This window comes from Halichoeres trimaculatus, unplaced genomic scaffold (genome assembly GCF_033239565.1).
Source record: "Halichoeres trimaculatus isolate MK-OKI-2021-1 unplaced genomic scaffold, fHalTri1.1 fHalTri1_scaffold_14, whole genome shotgun sequence".
Classification (NCBI taxonomy): domain Eukaryota; kingdom Metazoa; phylum Chordata; class Actinopteri; order Labriformes; family Labridae; genus Halichoeres; species Halichoeres trimaculatus.
Window position 1 is genome coordinate 4,652,021 of NW_027437192.1, and position 18,044 is coordinate 4,670,064.

The window sequence follows — 18,044 nt, forward strand, 5'->3', positions numbered from 1 at the left end:
TCATTTATGAAAAACATTTAATTGACTCAAACCTTCAGTGCTTTTCTTACAAAATCTTAAGAACAGAAACCATTTCAGTTCCCTTAAAGTTTAATAGATGTAAAATTAATAATTTGGTTTTAAAAGATTAGAGACACGTTTAATAAACACGTTTAAAAATAAATGATTTTGAGTTGAGATTAACATACGAAAAGAGTTCATATTTTTGCAGGAAAAACAACAATGGGCATCGAGATTACATACAAAGTCAATGCAAAGACACGCCTCTATGCTCGAGTTGAAAATATTAAACTTTTTACTCAAATTCTCTTGAGGCTGTGCCGCGATGACATTCCCCCCAGACATCATTGATTTGACGACGTGTGACACTCCCGCCACCTGCTCCGGCTCCAGAGTTAAAAAATGCACTGTTTTTTCTATATTCACTTTTGAGAATATTTCATTATGTTAACAGGTATTTGTGAATTTTATGTCATTTAGTTATTTTAAGGGCCAGAGAATCGGGGATCGGATTATTCTTACCCCTTTTATAACCCCAAATTTCTCCCCTATCGCTTAAGATAAACGCAAACCCACCTAGCCACAAAATTGAGTCGGCTGTGAAAGTATATGAATCCAGTATTAGTGCAAAAAAATGTGCTTCATTGTGCTCCCTAGTGGCCTAAAACTGCAGCCCCTTGGGCTACTTTGTGCTAGAGCCCTGAAATTTTGCAGGTGTAACTATCATGCCTAGATCTACAAAAAAGTTTCTTATGACTATGGTGAATTCCAAACAGGAAGTTCGTAATTTGGACTTAAACATGGTATTTTGACAATTTATAGGGTATGTATTTGAACGAACTAGTCCGAGGTTTTTTATTAGATCAACTCCAAGCTTGGCCTGTGTATACTAGGTACATTGATGATTAAAATTCATGAAAACATTTATAGAATCTTAGTGGGCGTGGCCAAGTCAAGGGCTAAAAGTTCGGCATTTTTTCAACTTTGTCCAATCTTCACGAAAACGGGCACACATGTTTAGTGTAACGGCCCTGACAAAACCATGTAATTATTTTCACCAGAAAGGACAGGGCCCCCAAATGGCAACAGGAAGAATTACAGTCACAGGCTACGTATTTCAACCATCTACTCTCAGGTTTTTCATCTAATCAACTCCAAACTTGGCTTGTTTATGCTACACACTTTGACGATGAAAAGTTATTAAATGTTTTTTTGGAACTCAATGGGCGTGGCCACAAATTACCGCAAAATTTGACCATTTCGGTTGCTTCATGAAATCTTAATACCCGCCTCTACAATGTTGGATCAGGACCAAAATGCAGAAGTGTTCACCATCACGGCCTGAGTGCATTTTTGTCACTGGTTTTGCACACACTAACGCTCCATAGTGCCACCCAGGGGCTCAAACTGAAGCCTTTCCGACTTTGAGCTACAGTCCTGAAATTTTTCGCCCATAACGGTGATGCCTAGACCTACAAAAAAGTCTCTAAAGACCATTGTGAATTCTAAACAGGAAGTTTGCAATTTGGACGTAAACATCACATTTTGGCAATTAATAGTCAATGTATCTCATTGATCTAGTCCTAGGTTTTTCATTTTATCAACTCCAAACTTGGCTTGTATATGCTACACATTCACTATGAAAATGTATTTAAGTTTTTTTTGTAACTCACTGGGTTTGGCCATAAAACACCGCCAAAGTTGACCAATTCTTCAGTATCAGGAAAACCTCAGTAGCTCTCTTGTATTGTGTTGTATCAGGACCAAAATGCACACACTTGTTAAGTGTGTCCCCCTGAGCATATCTATATGCCTGTTTCAGTGCCCCTAACTGTCAACAGGAAGTAATATGTTTTTATCTGTTTGTTTTTTTTATATCTACCTCCAGATTTTGGCCATCAGCCTCTTTCAGATGCTGATAATATTCAGTGTGTTTGGGGGTTAGAAGGATATTCACAGAGCAGCATAACTGACGCGTCAGAGCTGGTCGGGTTTAGCGCATGAGAAGGTGACACCGGTCTGAACATCCGTGTTACATAAGAGACTCACACAAGGTTAAATCCCCACATGTCATGTCCTCTACATAGAAATCCAACTCAACACCGCTGTGATGAATGACAAGATACTCAGAGTGTGTGAGACAGAGATATGGCGGTCAGAGATACGGCTCTCAATCAGGAACATGATACACTATCAACCTCAGGATTTGATCTTTAAAGAGCGTCCTGGTGATGTGCTGTTTCAAATTTGGCTAAACAGTCTTTAAACTGTATATTTTTAAAACAACAAAGGCAGGTAAACAAATAAATCAGTCATAGGGGGCTGTGAGCTGAGCTGCAAGCAACTTTTTTCATTCTTTCTTTTTTTTGATGTACAATGTCTTTGCTTTGTGCCATGAAGCAGTCCTTTAAAAGAACTAATAAAAAACACTGAATAAAAAAGATTAAAGATAAAAAAAAAATGTTTCTTTGAATCCTTTTCCCTTCTTTTGATTTAATTTCAGGGCTGCAAGCTGAGCTGGCACTAAAACAAAGCCTTAACAAAACTACGCAGGTTGAAAGATTATCTCATCAACTGAAATCCATCAGGATAGTTGAAGTTTTCTTGCTTTAAACTTACAAATTCATCTAAATAAATTGTTTTTCTTTGCATGTTAAATTAATCCCACTTATAAGAAACTGTGTCAATTATTTCACTCTGAAGTTTCAGTAATGTCAGAAGCTGAACCTGAAGTATTCAAAAATGAAAAGTAACGATAAAGATAGAGAATCTCCGGCTTTGACTCACTGTCATCTTGCAGCTGTGTCAATCTGTCGTTGATCTTCAGAGAGAAAAATCGTCCAAGGTAAATCTTCGTCCTGCTCGTCTCTAAGCAGGTGCACCTGTCGGGGAATCTTTGCAGATCTTTCTCAGATCCACGAGTCAGAGGAGCAGAGTGAATCTCAACCAGCTGCAGACGAAGTTTGGTTTTTGCTCGGTGCAGAAACTCTGCAGGAGGATTTCATGTCTGCAGCTGCTGCTGCTGCAACTTTTATCCCAAAGAGATCTGTCCTCACCTCCACTCCTCCCCCCTGTCCTCCCTCTGGATCCTGGAGAGGGCTGTGTGTGTGACAGGGAGTGGGAGAGAGTTTCACCCCCTCCTACTTTCCTCCTTTTCACCCACTAGTTCAGTTTATTTAACAGACTTTTCTGGGACTCATTTTCAGTGATGTCTGTGAGTAAGATGTCTCTTTTTTGTGCCTTTTCTGTTCTTCTTAAAATGTAGACAATCTGGGGACTGCACAATACAACAGCTCTTGTTTTTTTTTTTTTCTCGAAGAAATCCCAGATGTAAAAAATATATAATATTGGAAAAGCTGAGTTGTTGGGCACTCTTTTTTTCTGCTTGATGCAACTTGAGAGGCAACAAAAAGGTCAGATCAAAAGTTGCTTCATCTTTTGTGTCTGGAAAACAAATGCAGTCATTTTTTGGGGGTCAATAGTGCATTTATCTGTTCTGCTGATTACGATTCACAAACTATACCTCACTAACCAATCTGACTGTGCAGATGAGCCATCTGCGTCTTCATTGTCACCCTGACAGCACCCAGTGTTCAGAGGCCTACAAATAATGAGCAGAAAGAGGAGGGGCACTTTCACTGTCAGAGTAGACTCAATGTAAACGTTGTTCTCAGGTGATCAGCAGGAAAAAATGTTAAATTATCAGCTTTCCCAGGGATTGCCAACTCCAACATTAAGATCCAGAGTTAAAGAGGGGGTATTCTGCTTTCTTGCTTTCTCATGGTCTAAATGCAGATTTAAAGCAACAATGCTGGGTATTCACACTGAGCATGTGCAGATTTTCAAACCTCCACATAGTCATATGTTGGTCAAAACACGCCATTTAACAAGTTACCTGGAAATGAAATGAGTCATCACTTAATGATCTCCTAACTGGTACATAGGCCTCGTACACCTCCAGAAGGCTGGCCAATCAGAGGGAAGGGGGTTTGTGGAGCAGGAAGCTTAAAGCTTTGTTTATGCTTGATGCAATCCCTCTGAACATTTCTAACTACCTGACAGAGACACATGCACATGGACAAAATGTAAGATGAACAGGGAGTCTGAGTATCTTCTGTACAAATACACAGGCATTAATATGATTTATCAAACACAGATCAAAGTGATAACCTTGTAATTATCAACTCCTTGTGGCCACACTCACCAGAGAAGAGGAATGGGAGAAAAAAAATGTTGTAAACAGTTTAAACAAATGCAAACTTCTTCTACTCTATTACCTGGACACTAATGGATGCCACATGCATCAGGCTCATGCAGAAACCATAATCCAGCTTTTAGAGACACAGCACCTGAAACAAAATGTTTTAGACAGAGGCTCAAATAAGGCCAAAATTTAAAACACCAGTGAGGGAAAAGTGAGATTTTTCTGGGCTTTAAATCATGTAAAGATACAGAAGGGGCAGCAGGGGGCAGAATAAAGTCTAAAAATAGCAAAATAGCTCTCGTTTCCATTGTTAGCTCCATTTCCAGATAGGTACCTGCTTAAAAAGATGGAATAAAAAGAAAATAATAATAATAATAATAATAATAATAATAATAATAATAATAATAATAATAATAATAATAATAATATAAAATAATAATTAAATAATATAAAATATTAATAATAATAAATATTATAAAAATAATAAACTTTATTTATATTGCACTTTACAAAAAACAATGTTATAAATTGTTTTGCATAATAAAAACAAACAGTAAAAAAGAGTAGTAAAACAGAGGTTGAAGAAAGGCAAAATATAGAAATAAGTAAAAGGCTAAGAGCCACCTCTAAATAAAGGAAAGGAACCGTCTGTAAAATAAGAGCAATGAAGATTGGAATAATTTAATCTGTCTTCTTGCTGGATTCCTTCCTGTGAGAGCAAGGACGCTGTTTGAGTTCGTTCTGCTTGATTTTGCTCTCCATACCGTCCGTCTGTCCTACATATGCTGCCTGATGATGTGTAACTGCAGCTCCTCAAGAGACGCTTTTAAAGTGGTGGATAACATAAGAGGGGATTTCCACCGTGTTGTTGTGTCTCTTCGTGGCGTCCAGGCGATGTTTGGATGGCGAGCTCTCAGTGTACTCATCATCACTTGTCACTCTCACTCTCAGCACACAAAACCCCTCCTCTGTCCTCTCTGCTCTCTTTCTATTTCAGGCTGAAGGATTTTCCTCTGACACCTCGACCCGCCGTGTCAGGCACATCCCGGTCTCAGCTGCTCCTTTTCAGCTTGGTCCACTAACACACACACACACACACATACACACACGTACGGCTGCAGGCTCACTCAGGATGTCCCTGCAGGCGGCATCAGTTACACACAGTCTGAGTCTGTGTGTGTGTGTGTGTGAGATCATCTGTCTGAGGCCACATGTCAACACGACATTATGCAAGTCACAGCGTGTTACTACAGGTCACCCAGGTCTGTGTGTTCACATGTGTGTCTATCTGCTTATGCAGATGCTTTCAGACCCAGAGCTTTATGAGTGTTTGCATTTCAGCAGCGGTTACTGAGCCCAGTAAATTTGCAGAATTTGGTGATCAGCATTGCTGTTATTTGTAACAAATATGAGCAGCACTGCACTTATGTCCATGACAAATTTCCCTTCAGCGTTTAAATAAAACTCCAGTAAAAGTACAAAGTACTCTTCTTAAAATCTACTCAGAGTCTTAATTACTTTTTAAACGAGGGATGTTTTATTGCGTTGTCAGTAGCAATTTGAGGAGATGCTGCTGTCAGATTATGTCACGGTACTGCTCGATGTTTGATGGATGTTTCCTCTGAAAGATAAGTAAACTATCACATATCATGTTCAAACTTTATTTCACCTGTGTTTGGCACCAGAGGAAAACACATTTTAAAAACTCATTCAACCAGGGAAACACTTTGAGCTCATTTTTGCTTGTTTGGCAACATAATGGTAAATTTGGTTAAACGTTGCAGATAAGTCACAAGTGTAAACAAATTTTGCACCATGCAAAAAATCTATTTCCCTACACATTCTAAATTCTGTAATCTGTATATCTTAAAAAATGAAAAAAAAAAGTTCTGAACAAAGTACTTGATAAAGAGCAACAGAAATGCCCAGTGCCGTGTATACTGGGAATAATGACAGAGGGGATTAAGATCTCTACGAAGGAAACACTATAGCTGCGTTTCCACCAAGCAGACTGGTCGGTTCGTCCCGGTACAGCACGCATTTTGTGGCGTTTCCACTGACTTATCATCTGGTCTGATCCCCAAATAACCGAGACGAGCCATCCCACTTTTTTGGGACCCTTTCGTTTGGGTGCCAGACTGAACCGATCCACTCTCAGAAGGTGGAGCTACACCACTGCAGACCGTTGATTGGTCATAAGAATTGTCACTTACCGTTTGACAGCGGCTGCATTTCTCCTGGCGGCACACAGACTTCTCTGAAACAAAGCTTGATTGTTCTTTGTATCAAAGAGCTACATGTCAATCACAGAGAGGATGAAATGCTGCATGTCTTCCATCGTTGCTCTTTGTTTACTGTGTCGTGTTTTTCTTCTTCGTTGGATTTATTGCCAGGGTGTACAGTGTTGCGCTGCTGTTATTTAACAAATGGCTATTATTTATAACTAAGCCAACCCATACCAAACTGAGCTAAACCGGACTGCTCGGAGGAAATGGGGCTTTGATCAAGGAGCAGCATCCGGTCAGTAAAAATGAAGCATATGCGGAAGTGCTAAAAGTCGCTGTTCATCGAGAATCTGCTTGAGGCTGGCTGCAGAAAGACCCGAAACGATTTCACTAAAAAAAAAAAAAGAAAGTACCAAAAAAATAGAACTACTTAAAAACAGTAATTTGACTACTTGTAATCCATTACTTCTACCCCTGGAAATCAGAAATTTTAAAGTAGATCAGAGAAAGAGACGAACACATCATCAGCATAGAGGCGTCACCACTCTGTCTCAAGTTTCAGGTGTAAACTTTATTCAAGACTTCATGACAGATTTACAAAAACATGACGTATAAATAAAACAGTAATGGTCACTACAGTATGACAATACATTATTATTAATATTATTATTATTAAATATTAGAAATAGAAAAAGCGAGATGCCTGCATCTCATATCATACATGGAAATAAAAAAAAGCTCATAAATAGCATCCTAAATCGCTTACAAAAACAACTGTAGAAAAATATCAACTGTCCCACAACCTTTTCTCCGTTTTTAGCTCATCGCTGAATGCTTGGCAGGCACTGTGAATGTAAACAGTCTCAACGTAAGGTCAAAGGTCACAGGTGGAGTTACCTCTGCACAGTGCTTCAGTACATTTCAAGTGCTACATGCTAAATAAGATGAAGACATGTTTTTTTGACCTGGTGGTGGCGCTACATCAGAGGCCAGAGGATCAAAAAGGAAAAACAAAACAAAAGTCAGCAAATGAGTTGGGTTCATCCTCAGGGAAACATGAGTGCTGTGTGAAAATAATGAGCCCTTTGTTCAGGAGGCGTTGAAACATTTCACCAGAGAAGTTTGACGACTACAGGAACACAGGTGAAATATTTCACCTTAAAAGTGGGAAAAAATAAATGCTTTAAATGTCTGAATGATTTCTGGGGTTAGGGAATCATCACAAAGATTAAAACACTCTGTAAGGACAATGAATGTCTGAACTGAATATCGTGACAACAACGCCTCAAATACACCAGATACGTCTGCAGTCCGACTCCGTCCCGACAGCTGGAGTCACAGACTGTGAAGTTCCCGCGCTTCCCACTCCACTCGACAAGTCTCTCTTCATTCATGTTGGGCTGTAAAACCTCAAACCTCTTGACTCCTGGTCTGGCTCCGCTCATTATGTCTGTTAGTCAACGTCGTCAATCTAAGTACGAACTGAGTGTTTTCAAGTAGTTTCTGGTGACAACTTCCTTTCCTGCTTGATCTTCCCTAAGGTGGATTTATGCGTCACAGCAAAAATACTATGGCTGGGTTTTACCTGCAAGATGACAGAGCAGCCACTTTGCAGATGTACTGCAACTTCTGGTCTAAGAATATGAGACAATGCTGCTAAAATCTGCTTAAAGGTATAATTGGTAGTTTGATTGAGATACACTTTTTGTTATACTTGTGGAAATGATCTATATGTCCCGATGGCAAGCAATACATGATGTGTTCTTAAATAAGAGCGAATAATATCCGCTATCTACAGCGGGAGAAAACCCAGGAAAACATCAGCCAATCACATCGATTAGGATCCAATCTGTTAAACCAATCAAAGCTCGTCCTGCTGTTTTGCCCTCCTCCTGCGCGTACGTTTCACCGGCCCGCACTGCCCCTGACTCACTGCATGTTCCCGAGTTTAGAGGTGGATAGGTTCACACTAGGGCTGCACGATTATTGCAATCGCAATCGCAATCGCAATCGCAATGTCAGCACATGCAATTCAGATTTTTCTCCATGATAACCAAGCAAGTCTGTAGACTCATCATGACTCAACTTTTTTAATTAAATCGCAAGCACAATCGCAATCGCAATATTGTCCACCTAATCGCAAATCGCACCTTTTCCCCAAATCGTGCAGCACACTCAGCAGAAGAATGGCAGAGAAACTACCCATACCCCGATTAGTGGTAACTGTTGTTTTTTTAGCTTTATGTTTTAAAGTTTTGATGTTTCCTTGCCGCTAAATGAGACATGACTCGACGTAGTGCAAAACACAAAATTATGTGCAAAGTCCGTCTTTTAGTCATTCACAACATAGTCACCAATCAGAGGCGCTCGTGCATGTGACAAGGGCGTTGTGTTGGAAGAGCTGCAAGGGGAGGGGGAGGAGGGGCTAGACGCAGTCCTGACGAGATGCTACATTCGAGCTCATGCTAGTTTTTCAGGACTGCCAACCCTGCCTTTACCAAGCCAAAAAAGATGTTTTTAAAGCATAAATTAACATTTTTACAGCCTGGTTAGTCACTAATTTCATTAGCGATCGGCGCACGCTGTACAGGGGGTGAATTTTTTTCTAACTTGGCAGTTTAAAGGATATTAAGAATGTGAGCTCGCCCAATCAGAGGCAAAGTTTAGGTCATGTGTAGCTGTACACTAAGCCTATGCCACTTCTAATATAGCTGATATAGTGATGTCGGGGAGACTACGTCCTTGTTTTATACAGTATGACCGCAACAGAAGAGATCCAGAGTGAGTTGACACATCGGCTTGAATGGAAACCTGTTTGGAGACGCACTGCTGACGCATCTGGTGTATTTAAGCTGTAAGAGCGCTGAGAGAAAAGACTCAATCTGCAAGTCTTTGAAATCAATCCTCTGGAGAACTTTAAAAAAAATGATGAAAAAACTGGAACCATTTCCATCAAAGGAGGTTGAAAAATTTCACCATATGAGTTAAATAGCTGTTGGTGAAATCCACAACTCTCTGTGGAGCTTTGTATAAAATAAGAAGCCCTTTCAGTCCGAAGATGATGAAATCTCAATCGTCATCCTCTGGAGAACATGCATGTCAAGTTGTTTCTGATACTGATATAGCTCAACAGATTTGTTTAACAGCCTCTGTGAATGTGTGTACAGGATGGGTTCAACATCCGAGGTCATGTCTGAGCAATTCTCCAGAAACTTGGTCAGCAAACTCAATAAAAACTAAAAATTTCACCTGCATATTGCCAATGAATGTCAACAAATGTTGAACTAGGCCTTCATGAACTGAGGACATTTGTTGCTATTTCAGTTAAAAAGGTTCAGGTAAAGTCACCAAATGAGAGTTTAACCTCTGTGGAGCATGAATGCTTGTAGAAAATGATGAGCCCTTTAAATCGTAGCTAGCAGATAAGTTATGACTTGAGTAGCTTCTGAGTAAGTCACTGGCATTTTGAATCATCTATCCATGGGAGCATGAACGTTAGTACAATATGTAAAACCATTTCATGCAACAGATATTTAAATATTTCATCTCAAAAAGGGAAAATGCAGAATTCAGTAGAGTGCATCCTCTTGGGATCGTACATGTTTGTCCCAAAATATGTGCCAAAACAATCAAAAGCTGTTTGGATGAATGAACCAAACTTCAAGGCAGTCCGTCCTATGCTTAAAGACATTCAGTGGTTTCTAGAAGACGTTACAGGTCTGAAGCGCTGTGAGTTAATGTCTCGGGCAGCGCGATTGTCTCCCGAGGAGCCGCAGCACTCTTTTGGTCCAGCGAGCAAAGACTTGTAGCCGCTCTGAGATTTCGAAGGAGTACTGGAGCGCTTCAAAGGCTGAGGACACGGCAGGGAGGGAGGCAGAGGGTGATGGCGGAACCTCCTCACTGATCTGAGGACAGAGAGGAAGAAGAGTTAAGGTTTGAAGGTTCAGGCAGAAGCACAGCAATCAAAACGAACCACGTTAGTTTCACTTTAAAGTTACAGTTGTCAACAAATGTGCTGTACCTTTAATGCCGCGGCCACACCAAACGCGAACACGCGAATTTACTCGCGCGAATGGCCTGTCACGCGCCGCGTGAACGCCCGAGTCTCGCCGCTGGACTTTTTTGACAACCTGAGGCGCGAACACGCGAATGCGCGGTACTGCGCATGCGGAGTAGAGAGCTCGTTCATTTAAAGACCGAAAGTCCAAAAGAGCAGCTGAAAAACAATGAGCTGTGGTTTCCAAAGCATGACAGGAGAGTGTGTGAAAGCTTTGGAGATCACAATCAATACCTGCTGCCTCTCCCTGGTAATCCACCAGCCCTGCTTGGCTGTTCCCTGCGATCTCATCCCCGATCCCCCGAACCTCCGACACCCCGTACCCCCGACCACCCGAACCCCCGACCCATGTTCCCGGAGGTCTCCCTGGGGATAATGAAGGGGTGGAGGAAAGAGAGGAGCACAGAGAACTTCCATCTTTTCCCTCGCTCTGCCCCTGCCCCACTCTTTCCTCCTCTCTATCAGGCTTAAAACTCCGCTGAGGAAAACACAGTCGGACTCAGTGATAGCCCGTACAGGCAGATCCAGCTGGGAACGAATGTTTTCAGAACTTACATTCAAAACCTGTCTCCTCAGAGACTTTCAACCAAGCCTGATCCTTTTTTCCCGGTCTCTGTAGAGTACACACGTCGTATCGTATAACTCTGGATGATGACACACCGCACAGATTGTTTTCTCCTCCATCCTCCGGCGGAGTTGGAGCCGGAGCAGGCGGCAGTTGCCCCCCAACGTTGTCAAAACAATGACGTCGTGGGGGAATATTTTGAACTCGAGCGAATTCGCGTCTACCGCCCAAACGCGTGAACGCTCCAAACTCGCCGCGCCAAACGCGCGAATCGCGCCGCGAGAGGCGAATCGGCGGCTAAACGCGTCTTTGCATAGACTTTGTATGTAATCGCGCCGCAAATTCGCGTTTGGTGTGGCTGCACCATAATGATTATCCTTTAGCTTAAAGATGCTATGAGGAGGATCTGTTTTAATTGAACTCCCTCCCCACCTTTCTGGCCTGGAGTCTCCGCACACTGTCGTTAATGACTTTTAGCTAGGCATGTGTTTGTTTTGGAATTTAATGGAGATGGGATAAAAACAATTTTTTTGTTCAAGACAACTTTTTACTGGGTACAACACGCCGAGGTAAGGTGTTTATCAGTACAGTTACATAGTGCAACAGTTTGAAACGTGACATCGCGCAAACGTAGCAGCTAGCTTCATGTAGTGCTATCGGCAGCCCAGTGCTCAAACGTAACTGTAGGCTATCGTGACAACAAGTAAACACTAGGGATGGGTACCAAATTAGGTACTTTTATTGATACTGACCGAATTCTGTCAAAAGTACCCAGTACGGAAAAATCAAAATGTACCATGTTTAGGTACCTGAATGCATCCTTGTGGCTGTGAGGGAGTGGAAAAGTAGGTAATTTTCCATGCTGGACACGAACACAGCATTACAAGGTTATATACTGAAAAATAAATATGTTAAATTGAAAAAATATATATTTTATTACCTAACAAATTGATATTTTTTACCACATAAACACAAAAAAGTACCAAAAATTGCTACTGTTGAGTACCAGTACTGATTGCCAGGTACTGGGCTTAGGTACCGTATCGTTTCAAATGTGAAAGGTACCCATCCCTAGTAAACACTGTCAGTTTGTAAGTATTTTAGTAGCCGTTTATATCTAGCACAACTAACAGTTCGATGCTCCTGACGTGTCTGTAACATGTAACGTTAGTGAATCCTGGTTATGTCCTACCAGTCATCTACCAAGCAGAGCTACGAAACCTCACTCTTCATTTTATTGATAGACTCATTATCACTAACAGCTTAGCTTCTGTATTAGCCTTTAGCTCGTGTTCTATCTCTCTCCTGTTTATCTTTCTCCTGCTCTTCTGTCCTTTTTCTGTCTGACAGTTAGGCTCCAGTGTCCACCATCGGCACAAAATTAATCACAGAAATCGTTTTCGGCAGAGAAAAACACAGATCTCTCTTCTCTCTACTAAACTTCCTCAGCCGGTGTGGTGTTGTCATAGAGACCTAGGCGTGCTGTAAATCAATCCAGTCCTGGATCAGGAAGCTGAGAAGTAGCATTTTGAAATAACCTGTAACCAGCAATATTGGCGCTGATAATCTCATTTTAAAGTGCGGATTATGATCAGGGATAGAAGGGAGACTTTTTCAAGATCACTTTAAAATCCTCACAGCCTCTTAAAATGAACGAGCCAAAAATCTAAATGTTATCACATTTCAATTCTCAGCCAGTGTTATGTGACCTTTAAAAGTTTGTCACAACTTTCACACTTTGCAAAAAGATTACACTTTAGAGAAATAATCAACGTGTATCAAACCCTAACCCAGAAAATAAAAATCAATGCAAAACCTGAAAATTTAAACCTCGCTGGATCTTACATGCTGAAGAGAACCTTTGATGAGGTTGGAGAGCTGGTGGAGGTGAGAACTGGTTCCCTCTGCTGGCTGGGAGGGCAAACTGAGGTTTTCTTTGGCTGTTTTTAACCAGTTGACATGCAGTCTGAAGGATTCAGTGTCGACAAACAGCTGAGAGAGAGATTTATTCACCTGCAGAAACAAAAAAAAAGTGCAGAAGAGAAAATGTTAAATTTAAACTCCAAACATTTATCAAGATAACGTAAAGAAATCTATATGATTTCAGCTTTACCTGCAGTGCTGTGAAATGTTCGGCTGTGTGGTTTAAGAGAGGAAGACCCTGCAGTTTGTGTTCCACACCTTCAAATTTTGAGAGTTCATCCTCCGTCTGTGAGAAACATGATACAGAGCTCATTACGTCTTTTCTTTGTGTCGTTAATTCATGTTGTAAAGGTCATTTCTTGAGCTTGTTTGTGATGGACCTTACCAAATCGTGAAGTTGTGGAGAAAGAAACAGCACTTTGTCGAGATGATTACTCATCGACGTGAACATGCCACAGAGGGGCGATCTGTGGACGGGATGAGAGGATGAAAGGACGAACAGCTCAGCCAATAGGAGCAGGTGTAGTAGACAAGGGGTGAAGTCGTGGAACACTGAAAGACAATAGAGAAGAATAAACTGTAAGTGCTTTTGAACTGCTGACAAAACAATTGTACCAGTCTCTCTGATCCGAGTCCCAAGAGAGAAGTAAGTCATTTGGTCCAAGTCTCAAGCAAGTCTCAAGTTTTTCTGTTGTTGGAAAGTCAAGTCACAAGGTTTCAATTCAAGTCAACTCAAGTCACTAAGGTTGTGAATTTAAGTCGACTCAAGTCTCAAGGTTTTCAAATCAAGTCAACTTAAGTCTCAAAGGTTGTCAATTCTATTTAAGTCCAGTTACATGGTTGTCAATTCAAGTCAACTTAAGTCACAAGGTTTTAATTTGAGTCGATTCAAGTCACAAAGGTTACAATTCAAGTAGACTCAGGTCAGAAGGTTTTTATTCAAGCCAACTCAAGGCACAGGGTTTCAATTTAAGTAGATTCAAGTTACAAGGTTTCTACTCAAGTTGAGCCAAGTCACAAAGGTTGTCAATTCCAGTCGACTCAAGTCACAATGGTTATCAATTCAGATCGACTCAAGTCTCAAGGTTGTTAATTCAAGTCAACTCAAGTCACAAGGTTTTAATTCAAGTCAACTCAAGTCAGAATGTTGTCAATTCAAGTCAACTCAAGTCACCATGTTGTCAAATCAAGTCAAATCAAGTCACAAAGGTTGACAATTCAAGTCAACTCAAGTCACAAGGTTGACAATTCAAGTCAACTCAAGTCACAAGGTTGACAATTCAAGTCAACTCAAGTCACAAGGTTGTCAATTCAAGAAGCCTCAATTTAAAGGTTATCTAGTCAAGTCACCTCAAGTCACAAGGTTTCTACTCAAGTCAAGTCGAGTCACAAAGGTTGTCAATCCAAGTCGACTGAAGTCACAAGATTTCTACTCAAGTTGAGTCAAGTCACAAATGATGTCAATTCGAGTCGACTCAATTCACTAAGGTTGTTAATTCAAGCTGACTCAAGTCACAAGGGTTGTCAATTTAAGTCAAGTCAAGTTACAAATGTTGTGAATTCAAGTCAACTCAAGTCACAAAGGTTTTCAATTCAAGTCACACACGTCAATTCAAGTCAACTCAAGTCACAAGGTTGTGAATTCAAGTTAATTTAAGTCACAAGGTTTCAATTCAAGTTGAGTCAAGTTAAAAGGAGACCTTTTAAAGTCAACTCAAGTCACGTGGTTGTCAATTCAAGTCGACCCAGGTCACACTATTGTCAAAGCCGACTCAAGTCACAAGACACTGACTTCAGACTCGACTCGACTTGAGACAAGCTGACTCAGATGACCTTTGGCATGTTTGCCACACTATAGGTTCACACTGTTATTGATTGATTAATTGATTGGATACAGGCGTGTAGAGAGATTACAAGCATGCAATCAGCCAATGGGCTCACTCAACACAGTGCGGTTATTCAGCCTCTTAGCTTGTCTCAAGTCGAGTCAAGTCTGAAGTTTTTTTACTCTCAAGTCAAGTCGAGTTTCAAGTCGTCAAATTTGTGACTCGCAATCTAGTCGAGTCTCTATAACCCGAGTCCAATTGTCTGCTGCTGACATACATGTTTAATAAAAATATTCAAAATCAGTGAGGCCTGGAGAGCTTAAAGTACTCTCACTGAAAACAGTTAAAGTGATTTTAAATCCCTTTATCCTAAATATACTTAAGTGATGATATTGTGTAGAAGAGCAGTTGAGCTTCCTGAATGAAACCATCACAGACCAAACCGTTGACCTCGGCAGATGTCCGTGCTCTCTTTACAGCCTCTTATTTTCAAAGGGAATGATGCAGCACAAACACACCCAGCAGAAGTGTTTACAGCTGCACACACACACTCACACACATACACAACAGGTGTTCACAGTGGCTCCACAGAGGAGGCTGAAGCAACACTCCTCCCCTCTCTGTGACCTGAGGAGTGAATCAGTGAGAAACCACAAAGCCCCATGTGAATACTCGCTCTCATTTTCAGACAACAACAAGAAAACAGGTCACGCTGAGTTAATCCAGAGTCAGCTGGTTCGGTGAATACTTCGATCTGTATCTGCTGCAGCTGTTTACTGAATTAATTCACTGTTCCTGTGTAACTGGAGACGGCTGTCCATGTTGTGATTTAGAAAAGGAAAACAAGCAAAACAGTCGCCGCAGACATGACGGCCAGATTAAGATCTGTTATTCAAAGATGATTGACCCTATGATGCTAAACTCTCTCCTGCTGCTGACTGACTCCATGGGACGAGGGTCAAAGGTCAGCAGTGTTTATACCAGGGGTGTTTGAACTTTTTTCAAAGAGGGTCACATTTGATTTTGTGAAGTAACCAAAAATCAGCAGCACTTATCTACATATTCATTAACTGTAAAAGTCAAACTTTTTCTTTTGTGTAAAAATCAGTCACTGCATGTGCTCAAACATCATCACAGACTGATGAAATCAACCCTCACCTGTCCCTCAGGTGTCTGCTAATACCAGATGATCAGTGGTCAGTTTTCTTCAGTGTTACGTGCTGCGTAAACATCAGCAAACTCTGCTTCTGACCAGAGAACATGTTCTCCATTAGGGGGCGATATGGGCAAAATATGACAGGATGTTTTTATGGCAGGATCAAGACCTGGACTTAATCAGAATTGTTTTTCATATTCAGACAATTTTGACCTGCAAACAACATTTTTAGACCCAAATATTTCTGATCCTGATTTATTTTGCAACTTCAATCAGGCATTGTGTCAATCTGTTAAATTTGGCTGTGATGACCTACAGGAAAGCTTTGTTTGCAAGTTCAATTTAGATCTTTGACATACATATACATATAGTTACATAAATTTGGATGTTTGGTTTATGGTTGGAGAGATTTAAGGGATTTTGCTTTAAAACTTTTGCAATGTGTGCAGCTATGCTGTATCTTTAACTTAGTAAGAACTTACTTTCCTGTGCTCTTTCATGCATTATGAACATTTTTTTGTATTGTATATTTCTTTCGGTTTCATGGCTCGTGTTTGGAATAATCTTTTAAGGAATCTGTATGACAAGGACAACCAAGTAAATAGCCTCAACTGTACTGTAACTCTACATCTAAGTCTTAATTCCAGTCTTTTCAAGATCCATCACATCTGTTTAGCTAACTGTCGCATAGTTCAGACCTTTACAAACGAAAGGGACAGAATAAATCCATCCATCCTTTGTGCAGTCCAGATGTAGTTTAGTGAGACGCTACTAGATATTCTTTGGTTTTGTTTGTGACATTGTAAGATGGAAGCTGGGGTCCATCAGAAATGGATCTTGGGCCACATTTGGCCCCTGGGCCTGACTTTGGACATGACTGGTAAATGCTAGAAACAAGCCAGTCACTCACCACAGCAGTCCTTGTTATCATACGTGCGTTGGTTTTCCTAGTGTCAGATCAAAGTTTCATCCAGACCTGAGGAGTCAGTAAAAATCAGATCTGACGTCAAACTCTGAGGTGTGAATGACGGTAAGAGACCAAAATAGGTCAGACACAAATTTACCGTCAACCTGTTCAGAGTCTGAGGAAGTGTAGGCTTCGTTTACCTCAGCTTTGGAAAAGGTGCATCTTTTTTATGTTTGTGTGTTGGACTTAATTTGTTGCACAAAGCTTATTTCTAGATGCATTATTTTTCTCATATAAAAGTCACGGATTCCAGGAGCCACATTTTGTGTTACCACAAAATCCTGATCCATGATTGGCTATTTGTAATACGTTTTGTCAAATATTTTTTTTCTTTTCTTAAAGAATGAAACTGAGAAGATTTCTGTGTCACAACGGGGGAATTTAGACACCAAAACAGGAGGTTCTGAACGTTCAGATCACCAAAGATCACAGGGGTGGGGGGAAAAAGGTGAAATAATACTATGGAGCTTACTTAAACAGGCTTCTTAAAGAACTAGATCCTGAAAGGAGAAACAAAAGAAACACCAGGGCTCAGCAGCTGAACAGGAAGTGAAACAGGAGACCCTCCTGATAAAGAAAACACTAAAGGTGGACAGGAACGCCTGACACAGAGCTGGGTAAGAAACAAGACCCGGACACTACAACTCACAGCTGCTCCAGATCAGGAGCAATCAGCCAGCCACACACACACACCTGAACCTGCTCCGTATATATTGAATCGTATATATTTTTATACATTAACCCCTTTCATCCACACAAAACCGCAGCTTTACGTCACTAAAAACAATGTTTTCTGAAAACTTTGCCCTAAGTGAAGATTTTGGAAAACTCTGGTTTATAGTTTCATATGGACACCGGTAAATTGAGTTTTTTAGTTCTCAGTGACATGGGAATGACAGGGGCTCATTCTGATTGGCTAGCACCAGTTTAACGTATCGAAGACACTGAAAAAATGAATTGTCTCGTATATTCATTTTTTTAAAAAAAACGTAGCTACGTGTGGACATGGCCTCAGGCTAATCACCTTAGTGCAGATTCAGGTGTGTATGTGTGTGTGTGTGTGGCTGATTGCTCCCGATCTGGAGCACCTGTGGGAAGTTTTTATAAGCTCTGTGGCTCCA

General features: G+C 40.8%; 1 protein-coding gene across 1 annotated transcript; it reads right to left on the minus strand.

The window, feature by feature from the left end:
* Positions 1-10,163: 10,163 nt before the first annotated feature.
* LOC141803291 (uncharacterized) lies at positions 10,164-13,629 on the minus strand. The gene is made up of 4 exons (XM_074687253.1): positions 13,360-13,629; positions 13,165-13,260; positions 12,897-13,064; positions 10,164-10,334 (listed from the first exon to the last, which is right to left on the minus strand). The coding sequence occupies exons 1-4, from the start codon at positions 13,627-13,629 to the stop codon at positions 10,164-10,166; spliced, it is 705 nt and encodes a 234-aa protein (XP_074543354.1).
* Positions 13,630-18,044: the final 4,415 nt, after the last annotated feature.

Coding starts and splice junctions, on each gene's coding strand:
- LOC141803291 (XM_074687253.1), bottom strand. CDS start 13,629: ATGACTTACTTCTCTCTTGGGACTCGGATCAGAGAGACTGGTACAATT. Junction 13,261..13,359: donor CTCCACAACTTCACGATTTG/GTAAGGTCCATC, acceptor TGTTTCTCACAG/ACGGAGGATGAACTCTCAAA. Junction 13,065..13,164: donor AACATTTCACAGCACTGCAG/GTAAAGCTGAAA, acceptor TTGTTTCTGCAG/GTGAATAAATCTCTCTCTCA.